Raw genomic sequence first — 20,662 nt, forward strand, 5'->3', positions numbered from 1 at the left:
TTTAATTGCCAGAGGAGCCTTTTATTTATTTCTTTTTTTAAAGATTTTATTTATTTATTTGCCAGAGAGAGACATAGCAAGAGAGGGAACACAAGCAGGGGGAGTGGGAGAGGGAGAAGCAGGCTTCCCGCGGAGCAGGGAGCCCAACGTGGGGCTTGATCCCAGGACGCTGGGATCATGATCTGAGCCGAAGGCAGACGCCAAGTGACTGAGCCACCCAGGCGCCCCCTGAGGAGCCTTTTAAGAGTTTTCCATACCAGTGGGTTGGGCCTAGTTAGCAGTACTTAAATACACACATCTCTCTGTCTCTCTGTCTCTGTCCCTCCCTTGCCCTCCCTTACTCCTGGTGACTCTAGTGTGGTGTCAGGATTGAAAGGTATTGTTTTAGGCCCAAACTTGCCTGGAAAGAATCACCAAGTCTTTATTTGATTACAGATCTCCTGGCCTCTCCTCTGAAAATGCAGATCCAGGTGGCCTGGGTTGGAGAACACTGCCTTAAGCTATAACTGTACTACCAGGTCCTCTGCATATGAAAATGAGTGTGTTTCTCAGTGGGAAAGGAAGGCATTCCCGTTGACTTTGAAGAAGCCTTTTGTATTATCATCAACCTGCCCTAGCTAATCTCATCACCAAAAAAAAAATCCACACATTGTCTCTTGCTGAGTTTTCTTATTGGAAAACATCTCTGGAGGAGCTTACTCTGAGGTAGATTCTGATTTGGTGGAATATTGATGCTTTCTCCACTTCAGATTTTAAACTTTGAAGCAGCAGGTGGCTGACTGGTGTGTATGTCTGCTCGCAGCCATTGACTTCCTCCTGTGCTATTACTTGCTTAGACTGAATAGCAACCCCTAAATGGAGAGACACCCAAGACAGCAGAGATATTTTTGGAATGGTGGAGTGATCTTATTGCTGTAGCTCCTTTTAGAAGGAGAGTATTTGCTGACATCTTTCTGGAAGGAAAAAAATAATACTAGGTTCTACCATCTGACTTGCTTGTACAAACTTAAAAGCAGCTTTTCAACATCTGGCCCATATCTGTACCCCGTATTTTTATCCCAGGAGAAAATACAACCTTGAATGAGTAACACTGGGCAGTTGGCTGGCACGGCTCTCTGTTGTGATTACAGTTCCTTGTTCTCCTTTAAGATAGGCAGGTATCTTCAGAGCTGCAAGGATCAGAATCTGTTTTCCATCCCTTGCTAGTTGACCTATACTTGTGGTTTTTCTCCAATTTCAGAGTTGGTAAGACATCACTCATGAACCAGTATGTGAACAAGAAATTCAGTAATCAGTACAAAGCTACAATAGGAGCAGACTTTCTGACAAAGGAGGTGATGGTGGATGACAGACTAGTTACAATGCAGGTAAGCACGCGTCTCCACTTTGCCAACCAAGCCTTGTTCATTCGGGCTGAACCCTTTTGTTCATGCCTAGGCATTTTCCCTCCCTGTTCTTCATTTCCCACTACAATATTCATGGATAATTGGCCACAGGTAGGATTGCCAGATAAAATACAGGACATCTAGTATGACCCAGATATTGCATGAGACATACTAGAAATTTTTCATTGTTTTTCCAAAGCTCAAATTTAATTGGAGTTCCTTTTTTTTGCTGTTGGTTTGGTTTGGGTTTTTTTGTTTTTGTTTTTGCTGAATTTGACCACATACAGGCCTCTGTCTTGCTGTGTCTCCAAAATGTCTAACTCATTCCTTTCTTAATATCCCTGCATAATATTTTAGGCCAAAATGTCTTTGGGTTTCTCCTAGATTCTTACAGTAGCTGTTCATGTAGTTTCCCTATTTTTCTGGCTCCTTTTAATCTGTCCTATCTATAGGCACCAAAGTTGTATTTCTATTAAGCCAGCCTAGCTTTTTTGTGTATCACCTTAATCTTTTAAGATTTTCCCTTGCAACAATTAGGCTAAAATACACATTCCTTCATAGGAACTTTTGAAAGCCTTTGCATTCTGGCTACAAACTATTCTTCACTTTTTTGTCTTTTGCCAGTCCTTCTAAACCAAGTGCTGCTCTTACAAACCTGTCCTTGCATCTGTCTGCTTCCATCCCAGCCCCTTTGTCCCATCTTTGTCTTCATCCCAAAGTCTCCAACTTTTAGCCCAGGTGTTGTCTTCTGAAACTCCTACCTCCACAGCAGTTGTTCCTTCCTGTATTAAATGAGGTCCCTGGCAGACTAGGCCTCAAGAGACAACTATAATTCTTATCCCACTGTAGTCCTAGCAAACACCAGGCTCACTGAAATGTTTGAATGATCCAGGTGTTACAGGTAGAAGTTTTTACACACATGGACCTCAAGCTGTGACATGCTCCCAGAGGATAAGGACTCTTGAGACTTCCTTGACTCACACATCCAGGATGGAGTTAATATGGATTTCGCCTCCCACCTCCCCCAAGCATACACATAGAGATGTTCAAAACATGACTACAGTTTTAATAAGCCAAACTTGAGAGAAAAAGAAATTTCCAGGTTTCAGGAAAGAAGAGGGAACCGAAAGCTAGTGATAAGCTTGGGGGCTTCTGCCATGGTGCTTTGCAAGTTTATAACCAGGACTAGAGTTTCATCACTCGCCAGGGGCAAGAGATGTGACTACAAAAGGTAGGGGAACTAGAATTGAGAATCCCCTTGGGAAGACACACACACACACACACACACACACACACTCTCTCTCTCTCTCTCTCTCTCTCTCTCTCTCTCTCTCACTCACTCACTCAGTCTCACACTCACCCAGGACCTTGGAAAGATGTGAAAACAGGACCAAATACCCTCAACCCAAGGAAGTGGCAAAGCTCATGAATGAAGTAGGCTTGAGGCTTTGCCTCTTTGCTTTCTTGTTGGAGACTCTCAATACCACTATGCTCATGTCTGGGTTCTGAGCTTATACTCTACATGGGACAGGAATGTTGACATAAACCCATAAATCCCTGTCATTCCTGACAAAAGCAGAGATAAGACCATTCTATAGGAAGACTTGCAACCTCAGGACAGAAGGTGAGCTCATAGCCACATGAGGAAATAATGTACCACAAAAAATGTTCACAATGACTGGAGATTTTTAAAAAAGGAATTGAAACCATAATGAAAAAGGATACTATAAAAAAATGAGGATATGGAGAACTTAGAACTTGAAGAAGTGAAAACATAGTCATTGTGATAAACCAAATGAACAGTTAACCTACAGATTAAACACAGCTGAAGAAAACAGTAAGCTTTGAGAACTGAGCAAATTACCCAGAAGACTCAAAATTGCAGAACACCAAAAGCAAAATTAGAAGAGCAACTAGAGAGAAAAGAAGGATTACTTACAAAGGTTAACAGAGGAGTTCTCGGGGACGACAGGAGGCAGAAGGGAATGGAATGCCTTCAGGCTGTTGGTGTAAAGTACTACCTGCAGATTTTACATGTGCACCAGCCAGACTAAAAGCTGCTTCCTGTACCAGGAGAAACAGCTATAGAGCCAGGCTATGGCTTCGACAGCAGTGCAGGCTGATTCCAAAGTCAGAACCCAGCTCCTTCTGGGTGTGGGGCTATTATCGTAGAGCCCCATGTACCCTACTAAGCTGGGACCCTGCAGGGCTGCACAGCTGGAGTGAACTCCAGCTGGAGAACCTCAGGTCACTGGAGTCTGGAAACAGCAGGGCAGAGAAGGTGTTCTGAAAGGTTGAAACAAAAGGCTGGCCCTCATGCTATTGTAGCCAGCTTGAAAGACTAGAAGTAAATGAAAACCATGATCTCTGGACAGAGTCATCATCATCCTAGATCTTGAGGAATCCTCATATTTTTCACGGGCTTTTAGCAGCGTGCAATAAGATAATCCAAATAAGAAAACAAGGCGAGAACCAATGGAAGGCTCCCTGATCATTCAGAGTGGTTTTTATATTTAAAGAAATAAGGCAATCTTATGTATCTGGAGAGAAGAAACTAAACAGGTGGTGTAGGTTAATAGAATTTCTAAAAATGAAATATAATAACCAAAAGGTGGGAATCCAAGAATGTTTTTAGCAGCAAATAGGACATGCCAGAAGAGGGCTGAAAGGAAGAATGATAGGAAAGAGAAGTACAAACAGGATTCAGTAGATAGGTCAGACTTCCTTTTAATCTCAAAAGAAAGAGAATAGATCAAAGATGGTATTTGTCGAGAATTTTCCAGGATTGATGTGGCACTAGTCTACAGATTCAGGAAGCCCAAATTCCAAGATGGATAAATAAAAAAGAAATCTCGACATACTATAATGAAATTGCAAAAACAAAAGACAAACTTGAAAGCATCTGGAGGAAAAAGATGACCTTAAAAAGGAACAGGAATGAGACTGACAGTTGACTCTCAACAGTAACAGTAGAAATCAACAGGCGGAATATATTCTGAAAGAAACCTTCAGCACTGTGTTCTGTCCCTGCTAAAAATATCCTGGAAGAATGAAAGCGTACATCCTTAGGTTCTATGGCAAAAATTCTAAAAGATGTACTTCAGACAGAAAGAAAGTGATTCCATTTAGAAAGGTCTGAGATAAGAAGATAAACTGAGATAAACTTTAATTGTATGCATATATTTATTGTTAGAATTATGACCCTAATAGTAAGAACATGTAACTTCCAAACTATCACAGAAAACCAGGATTAGACCTATGTAATTTAATGTGTTAGGGAAGATTAGTGGTTGCTGTGGATACCTTATATTGCTCAGGAAGACGCTAGAAATTCATCAATATTAAACATTAGATGGAATCAAGTATGCGAGAAAAATTTAAAGTTAACTTACTATGAAGCCATGGTAATTTAAACAGTGTGATATTGTCAGAGACATGCGGATCAAGGGAACAGAGGGCACTCAAGCAGGGCACACCTAGCTGGACACTGAGTAGAGAGGCGGCTTCCAAAAGAGTAGGGAAAGGGGGAGTTACACAGTCAGTGGAGTGGGCCCATGGTTTTCTATTTTGGGTGGGGAGTAACCAGAGGGTTCAAGACCTGAATGAAAAAAGTACAAAACGAAAACTTTACAAATTAAAATAATTGTTTTACCTTAGGTGTTTAAAATAGAGAAAGCACAAATCATAAAAGATTAAAGATCAATAGTAGACTACATTAAATTAAACATTTGAATAACAAGATTCCCAAATAATAAAAACCACAGACCAGAAAAAATGTTGATAATGCATAATAGTATCCAGTCAACAACCCCGTGGATAACTGGACAACAGACATCAACAGGCAACTATCAGAAGAAACCTTTAATGTCCAGTGGCTTGATTTCAGGGAATTACAAATTTAAAAAGGTGACGGGGGCAGGGTGACACTGCTATAGACACAGGGATCACTCCCTCCCTCCCTCTCAATGCTATCAAAAGATGCTCTTTTGGAAAAATTTCCCAGCAGTTGGGTGGCTTAAAGAAACTCCCATGGTCATGTGACTACAGATACTTCTGGGGCTGGTTGAATAAAGTGGATGTCAGCCCTGACTGGCGGCATCCAAGTGGCTGTGCTGTTGGGCTGTGGTGTGCTACCAGGGCCAGGAGAGTTGGCAGAAGGACATAACCTCTCATCAGGCCCTCTAGACAAACAGAATTCAGGCAGTTGATGCCACTGCTCTTAAATCATGAGCATTGGATTTGATCACATGGAGGGCTAACAGCATGCTGGAAAAACAAGGTCATGCAAGTGTCATTATATTGAGCCTGACTGTTCGGAGAGACTTTGTAAAGTTAAAAATTTACATAAAAGCATGTTGGAAATAATTTCATGTGGATGTATCACAGACAGAGGCATCGTTGCTCTGCATCACTTAAGAAACCTCAAGTGTTTGCTCTAAAGTGATCTTCCTGGACTAAGAGAAAAAGAAAACCTTGTCCAACCCTTTGAGATAGGACCACCTTCTCTAGAACTAAAATTAGACTTGAAGTAAAATAATAATATTCAGTAAGTGTCTTATTTCAAATGGAAGCATCTACAGGTGAATGGATAAAGATGTGGTACTCACCATAAAAAGAGTGAAATCTTGCTGTTTGCAACAACATGGATGGGCCTAGAGAGTATTATGCCCAGTGAAATCATTCAGACAGAGACAAATACCATATGGTTTCTCTTATATGTGGAATCTAAAAAAACAAATGAATAAACAACAACACAAAAACAGACTCCTCAGTACAGAGAACAAACTGGTGGTGGCCAGAGGGGTGGGTGTGGGAAATGGGAGAAATAGGTGAAGGGAATTAGGAGGAACAAACTTCTGGTTATAAAGTAAGTAAATCATGGATATGGGGGGAAAAGTGTCCTATTTCAATATAAAGTATCATTTGAAATTATTTTTTTAAAGATTTTATTTATTTATTTGACAGAGAGAGAGAGATAGTGAGAGCAGGAACACAAGCAGGGGGAGTGGGAGAGGGAGGAGCAGACTTCCCGCGGAGCAGGGAGCCCGATGTGGGGCTCAATCCCAGGACCCTGGGACCATGACCTGAGCCGAAGGCAGATGCTTAACGACTGAGCCACCCAGGCGCCCCTCATTTGAAATTATTTAGATATATTTATCATCAATAGAACTAAAAGGTGGTCATACCACAACATTTTAAAAGCAAAGAGTCCCTCATGTAGAAAGTAAATATTCAGACATGACATACTGAAATTAGAGTTGGAAGTGAGAATTTATGTGCATTTTAAGAAAAATGCAAACCCAGATAACCTTTTAATTCTAATATATTCCTCATTTTATATAGATATGTCTTGATGTAGATAGAGTTCTTCAAAGTGATTTAAATGTATAACACAGATATTCTTTTTTTTAAGATTTTATTTGAGAGAGAGAACACAAGCTGGGGTGGGGTGGCAGAGAGGAGGAGAGGGAGAAGCAGACTTCCCACTGAGCAGGGAGCCTGGCTCTGGGCTCAATCCCAGGATCCCGGAGTCATGACCTGAGCTAAAGGCAGACATTTAACCAACTGAGCCACCAGGAGCCCTACATTTTACTTTAAAGTTAATAAAGCATGTTGCTATAAATGTATAGACATGGGGGAAAAAAGGCTCACAAAATCAAGCTTTGGCTGGAATATAGGGAGTAGAATATTGTCAAGTTGATGGTGGGAGTGTATCAGTGCAGCCCTTTTCAGTAGAGACTACCATTTTGCTCTCCATTGTTGAGCATGCACAATTCTCTGTCTAGGAAGAGAGCCTAGAGAAACTTAGCTCTGGGCATAGGAAGAGAAGTGTAGGAAGAATGCTCCTTGCTGCTGAGATGACCAGGGAATAGAGTGTATATATTAAGGTAGTGGAATGCTATATAGCCATTAACCTTTGGAAAAGGAAAAAAAGCAAGTTGCAAAAAGATGTACAGGATCATACTATTTATGTAGACCGTTAACTCTTCAGGACCCATTCACGTCTAGGGAGGAAGGAAAGGGAATGCTGTGAGGAAGGGTTAACTCTGTTTCTTTAAAAAAACAAAAACAAAAACAAACTGACATTACTGTGGCAGTGTTAATATTTGTCACATTAGAGTATGGGTAAATAGATATATGGGTGTGCTATAAAATATTAAAAATTTTAAGAGATCACAGTCATAGGACTTTACGTTTCTAGGTGTGAAGATAAATTAATTTTTTAAAGTTGCAAAGAATAACTGCGCAGTTTTTCAGCTTCACTTCTTAATGCCTTACTTTGCCTTCTCTGTTATCTGAGTTCCAAGTACCCGTTTGGTTCCAATAAGAGTCGTAGAGTTTAGGGGCGTCTGGGTGGCTCAGCCGTTAAGCGTATGCCTCCGACTCAGGTCATGATCCCAGGGTCCTGGGATCGGGCCCCACATCGGGCTCCCTGCTCAGCAGGAAGCCTCCTTTTCCCTCTCCCACTCCCACTGCTTGTGTTCCCTCTCTTGCTGTGTCTCTCTCTGTCAAATAAATAAAATCTTAAAAAAAAAAAAAAAAAAAAGTCATAGAGTTCTCCTCTTGGGATTCTGTCCTAAACAAGCAATCGGAAATATAGAAGAGGCTCTGTAAGTTAACATTCATTCCTGAGGTCCTTAAAATTGTGGAAATTTGACAGCAATATGTTTTTAAAAAACAAGAGTGAAATTGTTCGCTGAGTTTGTTGGGCAGCAGTAAAGGTGGGAGCTCCTGTCAGAGAGTGCTGTGATGTGTCACTTGGGCAGAGAGGAGTGATGGGGAGGGCACACGGCGTGATGCGTGGTGTGAGATTTCAGCTACGTAAAACGCCACAGCCTGGATAACTAGAATAACAAATGAGCTAATGAAGATGCTCTCTGTGTGGGAGGGTGCCAAGTGTTTCAGGGGGTTTTTTAGCTTTGGCTTTACTTACCCAAATGTTTACGTAGTAACAGTGTTACTTCTCTAATGGAAAAAAAAAAAATTTTTTTTTTTTAATTTGTCCAAGCCTAGATTTAAGTTCTGTTTTTTTCCTACTTTCTCTTTATAGAAATAGTTGTCTGTTTCTACTTTCCTTATTGTATGACCAGGCTCTTGCGTCCCCCTCCATCGATCAGTCTCCCTGTTACGAGAAAGGGTTCATTTTTTCACTCAGAGACACATACTCACTGTAGGACATTGGGAAACCAGAAAAGCACAAAAGCAGACATCACCCGCAGTCCCTCTACTGGGTATCCACTGGCACCGGAGATCGAATTTTGTCTGCATATGTGTGCTTTGTTTGTTGTAGTGGGGGTTGCATTTAGTTCCCCATCCTGATGAGAGGCAGGGAAAATAATTGCCTTTGAGTTTGTCTTCACCCTTATATCAAAGTCATCGTCACTTCCTTCTGGTTCTATTTGAGTGGCTGCTTCTTTTACCAATGGCCTGAGCACTCCTATGCCACACACAGACATTCATGACAGCCTCCTACCTCTACTATACAGTCAGGCTGACCTCCCATGGCTGCTAGGGCATGTCCTATTTTAGAAAGATTCTTCCCAGAGTGAAGTGCGTATAGATAGTTTATGTAGTGGTTGGGGTTTCCTGGGGATGGAGTGGGCTGCCAAGGTCAGGCTCCCTGCTCTCACAGTTGTGGCCAAGGGTCCTGTCAGCCATGTTTTCATGTTCTGGTTATGGAGGGTCATGCGCATTGGAAGAAAAGGCTGAGGCGGGTTTCTCAGACCTGTCCTCCTCATAGGAGTAACACTTGGGCTCTTGGGGACTGTTCATTGACAGAAAGCTGAAATGTGCACTTTTGCTCAGCCCTGACATTGGTAACCACAGTAGCCCCCTTCCAGCATGCTGTTGGCCTGAGCTATTCTTGGCCAGTCTGTGGGCCAGAGTTTAGAGTTGTGTAGTCCTATTGCTTTACTGGACCTTCTCTAGGGGGTTCTAATGCTGCTGTGTCCAGCCCTCCAGTCAGTATCTAAGTTCTGGCTCCGCTCCTGTTTGCTGCACTGTCATTTGAGCCGGTCCCCAAGAGTAAATCAACTGTCTGGATTTGCACAGGTTTTAGGACTCCTTTCAGAGAATATTTTGGGAGGTGTTAGGGGATTTAGTAGAACATCATGAGCTTTGATTACGTTGGTAGTATTAAAGAAATGTGAATCCCAGATTAATGCCCTGTCCTGTTATTTCTCTTGTGCCTATTTACTTATTCTAATCAAGCATCATAACCTCGTCTTATAGGGTGCTCTTCCTACCTGAACTGGGAGCTCAATCTGTGTATGGCCTAGGGACACTTGACGGGTTCCCCAAGTGTTCTGCATCAGTTGGAGGGAGGCAGGACTGACCGCCTGAGAAAGCCTTCACAAAGGAGCTCAACCATCCTTCTGCAAAATTTGGTTCTGGAGATAAAGCTATAGTGGCCCAACCCACACTCCCATTTTGGTTCAAACCCTGGGCCTTTGGGGTAGTTGGCTGGTGATTTGGACATAAAATTGCCATTTATTTGGGTTATAAGGGATGGCCCAAGTTCTTATGTTGTTCTGAAGTTAAGTGGGTTCCCTGCAAACAGTGAATCCAACAGTTAAAGACCCATGTCAGCTAGAAGTAATGGTATGCTGCTTCTGACCCCCACTTTCTTAAACCAGATGACTTGCTGGGGGTGTGGAACCATTCCTCAGAACACTCACCATCTCTCAGGCTGACCAGGGTGGCCTTGTTAGGGATCTAGGGCAGTAAGGAAATCCATCCTTGCTCTCGAACCTAGCATGGCAATGAACGATATGAAGTTCTTTGAGCTAGGCAGTAGTACCTGGTGTTCTTTTGATTAAAAGCTGGCTTTCCCCTCTATTCTAAAGTATGTCCTTGTTGTCTTTCCCTTCATCTCTCTCTCTCAGGGGTTTTTGTTTGCCTTTTTTTTTTTTTTAATTGAGTTGTAATATAAATAAAACATTCTGATTTTTTTAGGTAAACTTTATATATAGTACAATATGTAGATTTAAATGTACAATTCAGTGTGTAATTATGTCCCTGTATTTCCATCACCCCCAGAAAGTTCCCAGGGTACATAAATGTTAAGTTTATATCATGAATTTTACATAAATATCTATTCATGGAACCACCGCCAAGATCAAGATGAAAACATTTTCTAGCAGAGTTCAGACTCGTTGTCTGCCCTCCGCAGAACATGCAATCACATATACTCTCTGTCAGGGCTGTGTGGGATACTCTGGTGCTGCACTCTACTTCCTGAATTCTGAAATCTGAAGTCGCTTGTCTCTCGGTGGCTCCATAATGCAGCTCGTTTCCTCTGGCATCCCCCACTCCTAGTGCTGTGCCCCCCAAGGAATAATGTTTTCTCTCTCGCAGATCTGGGACACAGCAGGCCAGGAACGGTTCCAGTCACTTGGTGTGGCCTTCTACAGAGGCGCAGACTGCTGCGTTCTGGTATTTGACGTTACTGCCCCCAACACATTCAAAACCCTCGATAGCTGGAGAGATGAGTTTCTCATCCAGGCCAGTCCCCGGGATCCTGAAAACTTCCCCTTCGTTGTGTTGGGAAACAAGATTGACCTCGAAAACAGACAAGTAAGTGCTAAAGATAGTGGGAATCCTAAATGTGGAGGCTTATGAATCTACCCTCATTTAGGTCGCGTGGCTCCTGGGCCTTCTAAAAGTGGCAGCTAAGTTTCAGATGACAGGGACTGGTTTTAGTGGGTGGTTTGTTTTGTTTTGTTTTAAGATTTTATTTATTTGACAGAGACAGCGAGAGAGGGAACACAGGCAGGGGGAGTGGGAGAGGGAGAAGCAGGCTTCCCGTCGAGCAGGGAGCCCGATGCGGGGCTCGATCCCAGGACCCTGGGATCATGACCTGAGCCGAAGGCAGGCGCTTAACGACTGAGCCACCCAGGTGCCCCTGTTTTTGGTTTTGATTGGTAAAAAGCCATGTGCCTTAAGGACCAGTCCCCAGCATACCTCTGTGTATGTGTGCCCCCATAGTGGGGTAGAGGGGAGGCATAACTAACTAGTTACCTGCCCAGTCCTTGGAATCGGGCCTTGCTTCCTAGTCTAGTAAAGGCATACCGTTTTTGCTTCCCCTGTGGCAGAACGGGCAGTGAAAGTCTGCAGTGCTATTCCCTTTGAAATTATGCCAAGAGAAGAGCAAGTCCACTTTGTGGAGTTGCCTGTACTGGCCATCATTTTGGTCCCTATGAAATAATTTGACTTGAGGCCGGTTGCAGTCTGCATTTTGGTCTTTTGGATTTAAAGGCAGACTTGCATTTAAAGCCTGGCTCATGCACTTTTAATTTGGGAATATTTCTTGGAGTCTGAATCTTCACTTACATAACAAGAATGCTCTGGGATCAGATGACAGTGTACCCAGAAGCCCTGGCACCCAGGAGGAGCTTGGGAAATGGTGGCTTTCTAGTTGGCCGGTTACTGTTTTCCTCTCTATGAGAGACACTGGCTTCTAAGGTGACTTGTGGTTTGGTGGGTTCTATGCAAAGCCCAGAATGGCTCCAGAAAGGTACCTGTGGGAATGTGAACTACCTTCCGGTCAGCACCCTTTGAGGACCAGGGCCCACGAGACCTGGTTTAAATCCCCATGCTGTCTCCAGCCGGCTCTCACTTTGGGCCATTGTCTTTGCCCTCTGAGCCTCAGTTCTCCTTCTGTACTCGAAAGGAGATAATTAGATTTTGTCATTCTCGAGTGCTCCTGCACCTCAGGGGCCTGCCTGGATCTCCATGTGTGCTTTGGGCTTCTGAGTAAAATTGCTCTGGTTTACTTTGAAATAGCATTTCTCTTGGGAGCATAGACTCTTAATTATAGCTTGGTTTATTTCTGGCCATTGATCTCTTTTTCTCCCTTAGGTGACAGTCCTCTCATGCCTGGAAGTGGGCTAGGGGTGGGGAATTAGGGTAGGAGAGGCAGGGCTGTCAGTGAGAGCTGCAGACTTCGGTGGTACGGGTGATGTGACACTAGCAGTAATGGGGATGGGACTGCAAACCTTGAGACCAAGCTGCCAGGCATTTCCTGGGCTGGGACCTCTGAGGTCCCAAGAGAAACAATTCAGTACTTCCCAGGCTAGCTGCTTACTCTTTCATCGTCTGCCTGTAAGTGTAGCTAAGGGTCAGAACCTATGGACTGTAGAATGGGCTTGGGTTTGAGGCCTAGCGGTATTACACAGAGCCAGCAGCATGACCTTGGCCAGGCCTGCAGCTCCCTTCCTTGAACCCCCGCACACCCTCATCCCCGGTCTGCTCCCTCACCCGTGCTAGCTGCCTCTATCGGGAGCACACGTACACCCTTCTTCCTCTTCCAGGTGGCCACAAAGCGGGCACAGGCCTGGTGCTACAGCAAAAACAACATTCCCTACTTCGAGACCAGTGCCAAGGAGGCCATCAATGTGGAGCAGGCGTTCCAGACAATTGCACGGAATGCACTTAAACAGGTGGGTCTCTTGCAGCTGTCTGGCTCCCTCTGGTGACTGACCATCAACCCAGCCCCTGCCTGGCTTTCTTGTCCTTAATCTTTCTTAGCTCTTTTTTCTATGTAGCCAGAAGAACCCGTGTGTTTATCTGGGAAGGCAATGAGGCATTCTGCTAAAGCTTCCAGAAATTCCACTTGTTTGTGAATAACCTATACAATGCAAGGGCAATGAAGACAGGCTGAGGCCACCCTTATTTGGGTATGTTCTTACTCTCTCTGCATGCTGTTAGGAGATGAGACCACTAGGAGGCCCTTGGTCAGATGGCTCCTACTGAAGGAGGGGATAAACTTGAATTCAAATCCCAGGTCTGCTACCCATCATTAGACCTAGTTTTTTTTGTTGTTTGTTTTTAAATCATTTCTGAGCTTCCATACCCTCCTCTGTCAAATAATACTTGATTTGGAGGGTGGTTGTGAGGATGGAATGAGATGGGCTTGCTCTTGGCGTTCTCATAACTGGTTATATTGGATCACCAGATCACCAGAAGGAAAGCTTAACCAGAAGTTCTGGGAACTGTATTCCTTGAGTGAGGTGTTCTTTCTGATTTATGTTGTTTACTCAGCTGTTCCCAGAAAAAGAGACTGTTACTTCTTGTTGACATGAGGGAGTTGAAGGCTCTTTTGATTCAGCAGCTCTTTGGGGGCCAGTGAGTTAGGACAGATTGTGAGGCACCATCAGTCATCTGTGATGGTCAGACTTGGGGAGCGGGTGAGTGTCAGGTGAGGTGCACACCAGAAGATGCGGAGAACATTTTAAGGAAGCACGTGGTGGCTGTAAAGGGCAAGGCAGGTTCTGCCAGCTCCAGGAAACTGGGTTTATAGAAGGTACCAGTTCTCAGCAGGACAGGGCATCTGGACCTGTGGGCAGGGAAGTACCTGGAATGGGTTGTTCCAAGGGCTGGAGGCTGCACTGAGTGTTCCGTGATGAAAGAAATCGATCCACCCAAAACACTAGGAGAGCCCTCACTGAGCAACACTGATAAACAGGATGCAGGCCCAAGGCCTTTGCCTCCCCCTCCCCCCTTCCTTTAACCCACCTTCACACCTAGGTCAGTAACTGAATATGCTTTTCCTCGTGTTCCTACACTTGCATGCAAATCTAAACAGGTCTGGGGAATTGTCTCCACCAGCTCCCTGCTGACTGGCATCACCAACAGTTTTTCTCTCTGAATATTGCTGTCCCTGTAGCCTTATTAGAATGTTTTTTTGTTCCTACACGCTAGCCTCTCAGGAGTAAGATTGTTAGATTGAAAGGTACGTGCGCTTTCAAAAGATGGTGCCAGATCACTTTCCTCAAAGGCAGTCATACTTCAGTCCTTCTCTTCCTGCTCAGCAGCAAATGGCCGGCACCGTGTGGGGCCCTGCTGCCGTGCGGCCAGTCGTCGGGCCCCCCTGCTGCACACCGCCAGCCCGTGGCACTGGCCTGGGCGCCCGCCGCTTCCCGTGAGCCTTCTGTGAACCGGAATTAACTTGACCGGTATGGCAAGTGACATTTCCAACTCTGCTGTCTTTCTGGGGCATCGAAAAAAGTAATTTTTGTTAGGTGTGTCATTTTAAGTGTCTGGGTTTCCTGTGTCTGGATTATTTGTTGTCTAATTCAGTTGAAATTTATTTTGGCTTATGGCAGGAAATAGGGACTCACCTTTTTTCTTTGAGCGGGATAGCCAGTTTGTTTCAATTATTAGCAGCAAATTGTTAAATAAACCACTTTCCCCAGTGGACTGAAGCATTACCTTTGTGTATTTAATGCTCATGTATATTGGGATCTATTTTTGGTCTTCCAAAATTGGGTCTTCCCAGTCTGTTTGGCAGCGTGCATGTTCCTTGCCTGGACCGTCTTGATTTGACTGCCTTTATATTGTAGTCTGACCTCTGCTGACAAGTGACTAGTGACTGACAAAAAGACTTTTTTGTGGGGTTTTTTGGTTGGTTTTGGGGTTTGTTTGGGGGTTTTTTTTGTTTGTTTTTTTTTTTTTGCTATTTTGGTGCATTTTCCATTTAGACTGAGAATTTTATTCCAGTTCCACCTTTTTCCTTCCTCACCCTTCCCAAATACAAAACCTTATTGAGATTCTAATTGGGATTGTGCATCAGAGCTCTTAGTAGTGTGCTTTGGGTACCATTACAAAATATTGCAGACTGGGTGGCAAAATAGCAGGCTTTTATCGTCTCTCAGTTGTGGAGACCAGAGGTTTATAATCAAGGTGCCAGCAAATTCAGTTTCTGCTAAGGGCTCCCTTCCCCATTTGCAGACCGCCGTCTTTCTCCTGTCCTCGGGTGCGTGGCTTTTCCTCTGTACTCAACAGCAAGCGCGAGCAAGTGGGAACCCCCACTCTCTGGTGTCTTTTCTTACAAGGACACACTGATCCTGTCAGATCAGGGCCCCACCCTTTATGACCTCATTTCACCTTCATTACTTTCTTAATCCTAATACTAGCACACTGGGGATTAGGATTTCAACATAGAAATTTTGGAGAGACACAGACATTCAGTCCGTAACAGCTATTATTTTAGGTTTTGTGTGCTGTCCTTCAGTGACACTGTATCACTTTTCACATCCTTTGCCTTTCATATTAAATATACTCCTAGGTGCTGGTGGGAATGTAAAATGGTGCACCCACTTTGGAAAGTGGTCTGGCAGTTCCTCAAAAAGTTAAACATGAAGCGTCACTATATGACCCAGCAATTCCACTCCTAGGTGTTACCCAGGAGAAACAAAAATCTGCACACAAAATCTTGTACATGAATATTCATAATAGCATTACTCATAATAGCCAAAAAGCAGAAATAACAAATGTCCCATCAAGTGAAATATCCAAAATAGGCAAATCTGTAAAGACGGAAAGTAGATGTCCAGTGGTTGCCAAGGCTTGGGGGTGTCTGGTGGGGCTGGGGAATGACTGCTCATGGGTGCAGGGTTTCTGTGGGGTGAAGAAAATTTGTGGAATTAGTGGTGATGGTTGCCCAATTTGTGAATACACTAAAAACCACTGAATTTATCTCAGTAAACCTTTTTGTTTTTTTAATGTGTATTCTTAGAGGTTTTTATTTTTATAGAACACTGCCTGTCACATAGGTGCTCAGTGTTGAAGTAACAAACTGTTTTCCGGCACCAGGAAGTGGAAAGCTGCTCCTCACTAGACACATGTTATTTCAGCAAAAAGTCACACTAAACTGACCACGGTCCATCTCCTATGACCTCTCACCACAGTTGGTGATAAAATTCATCCATAGCTGGTTTCTAAGTATGCAGCATTTAGAGGCAAAACCCTCCTAAACCTTTGGAAAAAAAAGAAAATGGGCCATCAGTCCAGAAAAATGAATGGCAAATAGGGAACTAGAGGAATGTTTTGGGACTGAGAGGGCAGGTAAGCACTCATGCTCCAGCCCACACTTGCCTTGTGGAAGTGCTAAGAGCTGCCAAAATCCAGCCCATGTTGAAGTCTGACTTCCAAAGTGTTGGTGATGAGATGATAAGGAGCACGCAGAAAGCATTTGTGAGCTGGCTGTGGTCCCCAAGCCACCAGATCTCCATCATGATGATGGAGAGCATGAGTCAGCTGTGTCCTGACTGCTCAGTATCGATTGCAGCTCTTCCTGCTCCGTTTCTCTCTTCACATTGTCCCAGGGTTGTCACAAAACCTGTTGTCCCCTTGCTCAGCCCTTGAGAATTGAGCACCTTCTGCCAGAGCCCTCCCTTCACTGCCGCGTCTGTCCCCCAGCCCCCTGCCCACCGAGAGCTGTGGAAGAGCACCGCTGAGCTCGGAAGTTCCCTATACCCTGAGTAACAGACCTTTCTCTCTCTCCCTGCCCAGGAAACAGAGGTGGAGCTGTACAACGAATTCCCCGAACCCATCAAACTGGACAAGAACGACCGGGCCAAGGCCTCAGCGGAAAGCTGCAGTTGCTGAAGGGGCAGTGAGAGCAGAGCACAGAGTCCTTCACAAACAAAGAACACACTTAGGCCTTCCAACACAAGCCCCCTCTCCTCTTCCAAACAAAACATAAAGTCATCTATCGAATCCAGCTGCCAAAAGAAACCCCATCAAACACACTCACCCTTACACACACACACACACACACACACAGCCCTGATACAAGCAGACAGACTCCAGCCCAGGCCTGTGATGACTCCATCGGGGTCTCCCCACCCACCACATCAGCCCTTGTACGGCAGCACGACAGGCAAGCTGTAGAAATCGTTCTGGTGTGGAGTCAGCATCGGAAGCTTATTCTTTTTGTCCACTGGGGAGAGAGAACTGTTTACAGTTAATCTGTGTCTAATTAGTTACCTGATTTTTTTAACGGTCTTGTGGTCTTTTTACCCCCTACCCCCACCCCTCCCTCCTGTGAAGGCTACCACTTGGGAAGGCTGGTGCCCCATGCTTCATTACAGGCTCACACCCAGTCTGATCAGGCTGAGTTTTGTATGTATCTGTTAATGCTTGTTACTTTTAACTAATCAGATCTTTTTACAGTATCCATTTATTATGTAATGCTTCTTAGAAAAGAATCTTATAGTACATGTTAATATATGCAACCAATTAAAAATGTATAAATTAGTGTAAGAAATTCTTGGATTATGTGTTTAAGTCCTGTAATGCAGGCGTGTAAGATGGAGGGTTGAACCCTGTCTGGATTGCAGAGTGTTAGCAACTCAGAATGCAGAAGTCCAGCTAGAGGCAGTATTCTGTACAGGAGACACAAGAATTATGTACGCCTTTTATCAAAGACTTACGAGCCAAAAAGCTTTTCATCTCTCCAGGGGGAACACTGTCTAGTTCCCTTCTGTGTCTACATTTTCCAAAAGGTTGATTTGCATAATACAGTGGTGTGTGCAATGGATAAATGGCTGTTGTTTCAGAAATTAAAATTCTCATTTTTCCTCCCCCCCTCTCCCCCCCCTCAACTGCTCCACACTTCAAAACTCCCCTATTAGGTCAGCAACCTGCTGATTAAGAGGAAAAGGAAAATCCTAACAGATCTGTCCTAGTGATTTTACCTTTGTTCTAGAAGGCACTCCTTTCAGGGTTGTGGTATCCTTAGGTTAGCAAACCTTTTTCTCCTTTTCCCCACCAACTCCCAGTATTGCCCACTATTCATTAACCTGTTTCTTTGGTATGGAACCCTGGCAGTTCTGCACCCTCCCTAGGATCTGCCCCTGCATTGTAGCTTGCTTAACGGAGCACTTCCTCTTTTTCCAAAGGTCTACATTCTAGGGTGTGGGCCAAGTTCTTCTGTAAAGAGATGAACGTGATGCCAATAAAATGTAACAAGAACAAAGATCATCTGCCTTTGCCCTGTCTTTTTTCCTTCTTCTAGACCCTTGGCTCAGTAGAGACCATGTTAGCTAATCATAGCCGATGCTTTATCAAGCCAAAGAGCCCTTCATAACTGGGCACATGTGGTGCCTTTGAGGCAGAAAGACCTTGTCACGTCCGGCCCTACAGTGCCTGTCCCTAGTTTTTGGTTTTGGTGTTTTTAATCACATTGATGGGGTGTGGGGACTCTGAATGGAGAAGACATTGTCCCTGTGGAGGAGCAACTATGGACTGTGCCTGGGGACCGTGCACGGCCTGTCGGGTATGAGCGTGATTAGCCTTTGTGCTCTTTCGTTCTGTTTTGTAGTTGGCATAGTTGCTAATACTTAGGTATCATATTTCTGGATTTCTGATTTTTCACAGGAGAGGAAGATGTGGCAGCAGGGGGCCCTGTATTCCAATATTATAGGTCACCAGCTGGAACTGAACATATGCCACCTAGACCCAAATTTATAGAATAGTAGTGTTTCAATCAGGGTTGGTGTAGGTTTTGCTTCTAGAAATGCCCCCATTGACTAAGCCCTTGGATTCTCCTTCGCCACACTTTTCTACATTTCCACTTCTCAGGTTCCTCAGTTGGTTCCTTTCCCCGTGCCTACTCTTGGCTCAGTTTGTTTGTTACAAATAGCATTTTCAGAAGCTCACAACTGGGGCACCTGGGTGGCTCAGTCGGTTAAATGTCCAACTCTTGGTTTTGGCTCAGGTCACAATCTCATGGGTCGTGAGATCGAGCCCCGCATCAGGCTGTACGCTCGGCAGGAGTCAGCTTGGATATTCTCTCCCCCTGCCCCTTCCCCCGCTCTCTTTCTCAAATAAATAAACCTTTTAAGAAAAAAAAAAAATAGAAGCTCACAATTAAAACTCCACCATGGCTAGTGCCTCATGCCCTAGATCTTCTCTGGTTTATGGATCTGTGTGATGCTCACTTCTACAAACCAGGCTCCTATTCCTCGATCATATTCACTGGTCCTAACCTTAAATGTGACATGGAAATGGACCTTGACCTCTGATCACAACCATCAGTCTAAAACTGATAACCATCCTGATGTTGACTTCTTTCATTTTGAGATGACCACTTACAGTAAGAGGTAATGGCTGAGAGGCGCCTGGCTGGTTCAGTCAGTTGAGTGTCCAACTCTTGGTTTTGGCTCGGGTCATGATCTCTGGTTCCTGGGATTGAGCCCCGCTTCGGGCTCCCTGCTCAGCAGGAGGCCTGCTTCTCCCTCTCCCTCTGCTGCTCCCCCCCCCCAACACTGCTTGTACGCTCTTACTCTTGCTCTCTTCCAAATAAATAAATCTTAAAAAAAAAGGTGAATTGAGATGAACATGTGTTGCTGTGTTTCCATTCATCTGTTTGCTCAAACAAGAATTTTGAGAAGAATGGAAATGAATTTGTTGCACTAATATAAATTTGTTTAAATAGTATGCCTTAGGGACACCTGGGTGGCTCAGTCAGTTAAGCAGCTGCCTTCGGCTCAGGTCATGATCCCGGGGTCCTGGGATTGAGCCCCACATCGGGCTCCCTGCTCAGTGGGGAGTCTGTTTCTCCCTCTGCCTGCCGCTCCCCCTGCTTGTGCTCTCTCTCTCTCTGACAAATAAATGAAATCTTTTAAATAAATAAATAGTATGCCTTAGTTTGATCCAAATTCACTGTCTCACAGTATGAATGTGTATTGCAGTGCTTACTTGCAGTTTACTCCCAACAATCTATAAGGAGTCTGGGGCTGTTTGTTGCATTAATAGGAATTCTTCTTTTTTTTCTTTTTTTAAAAGATTTTATTTATTCATTTGAGAGAGAGACAGAACACAAGCAGGGGGAGAAGCAGAGGGAGAGGAAGAAGCAGACTCCCTGCTGAGCTGAGAGCCGGACGTGGGGCTCTATCCCAGGACCCTGGGATCATGACCTGAGCTGAAGGCAAACGCTTAACCGACTGAGCCACCCAGGCAGGTGCCCCTGATTTTATTTTTTATTTATTTGACAGAGCATGTGAGCACACAAGCAGGGGGGAGAGGGAGAAGCAGGCTCCCCACAGAGCAGGAAGCCTGATGAAGGGCTCAGTCCCAAGACCTGGAGATCATGACCTGAGCCACCCCGGTGCCTTACACTAACAGGAATTCTTATCCAAACTCCTAATCAGATCGATCCTAATTCCTCCCACTTCTTAAGAATATGCCTTTGAGATGAATGTATATGTTGCATTGCTTATGTTCATGTTAGTTAATACTAGCCAGCAATAAGGTTTTGCCTTTAGGAAGAATGTCTGAGACTGAGCTTGTTTGAACTAAAGAATGATGCTTTTCAATAGCACTAATTAGATTCATGCTAATTCCCTCTACCTCAGAGAAATAATGTGCCAGAGAGATGAACATATGGAGCACACTTCTTGTCCATCTTGGTTTATGCTAACATGCAGTTAGGAGTTTTGTAAATCAAATAATTGAGACTGAGCATGCTTACATTAATTAGACTCCTCTTA

The 20,662-nt window shown here is 44.2% G+C and overlaps 1 protein-coding gene and 1 pseudogene across 3 annotated transcripts in view; both read left to right on the forward strand.

Annotated features, from left to right (window-relative positions):
- Positions 1 to 18,150, forward strand: part of RAB7A (RAB7A, member RAS oncogene family) — a 127,713-nt gene extending 109,563 nt beyond the window's left edge. For all 3 annotated transcript variants that reach the window (XM_036078490.2, XM_036078489.2, XM_036078487.2), the window contains 4 exons: positions 1,241 to 1,367; positions 10,743 to 10,961; positions 12,698 to 12,826; positions 16,680 to 18,150. In XM_036078490.2, the coding sequence (XP_035934383.1) occupies positions 1,241 to 1,367; positions 10,743 to 10,961; positions 12,698 to 12,826; positions 16,680 to 16,775 (571 nt within the window). In that variant the 3' untranslated portion in view covers positions 16,776 to 18,150. The remainder of the gene's footprint in view (positions 1 to 1,240; positions 1,368 to 10,742; positions 10,962 to 12,697; positions 12,827 to 16,679) is intronic.
- LOC144380184 (ATP synthase subunit s, mitochondrial pseudogene) lies at positions 3,483 to 10,729 on the forward strand (annotated as a pseudogene).
- Positions 18,151 to 20,662: the final 2,512 nt, after the last annotated feature.

Source organism: Halichoerus grypus, chromosome 1 (genome assembly GCF_964656455.1).
Source record: "Halichoerus grypus chromosome 1, mHalGry1.hap1.1, whole genome shotgun sequence".
Taxonomy (NCBI): domain Eukaryota; kingdom Metazoa; phylum Chordata; class Mammalia; order Carnivora; family Phocidae; genus Halichoerus; species Halichoerus grypus.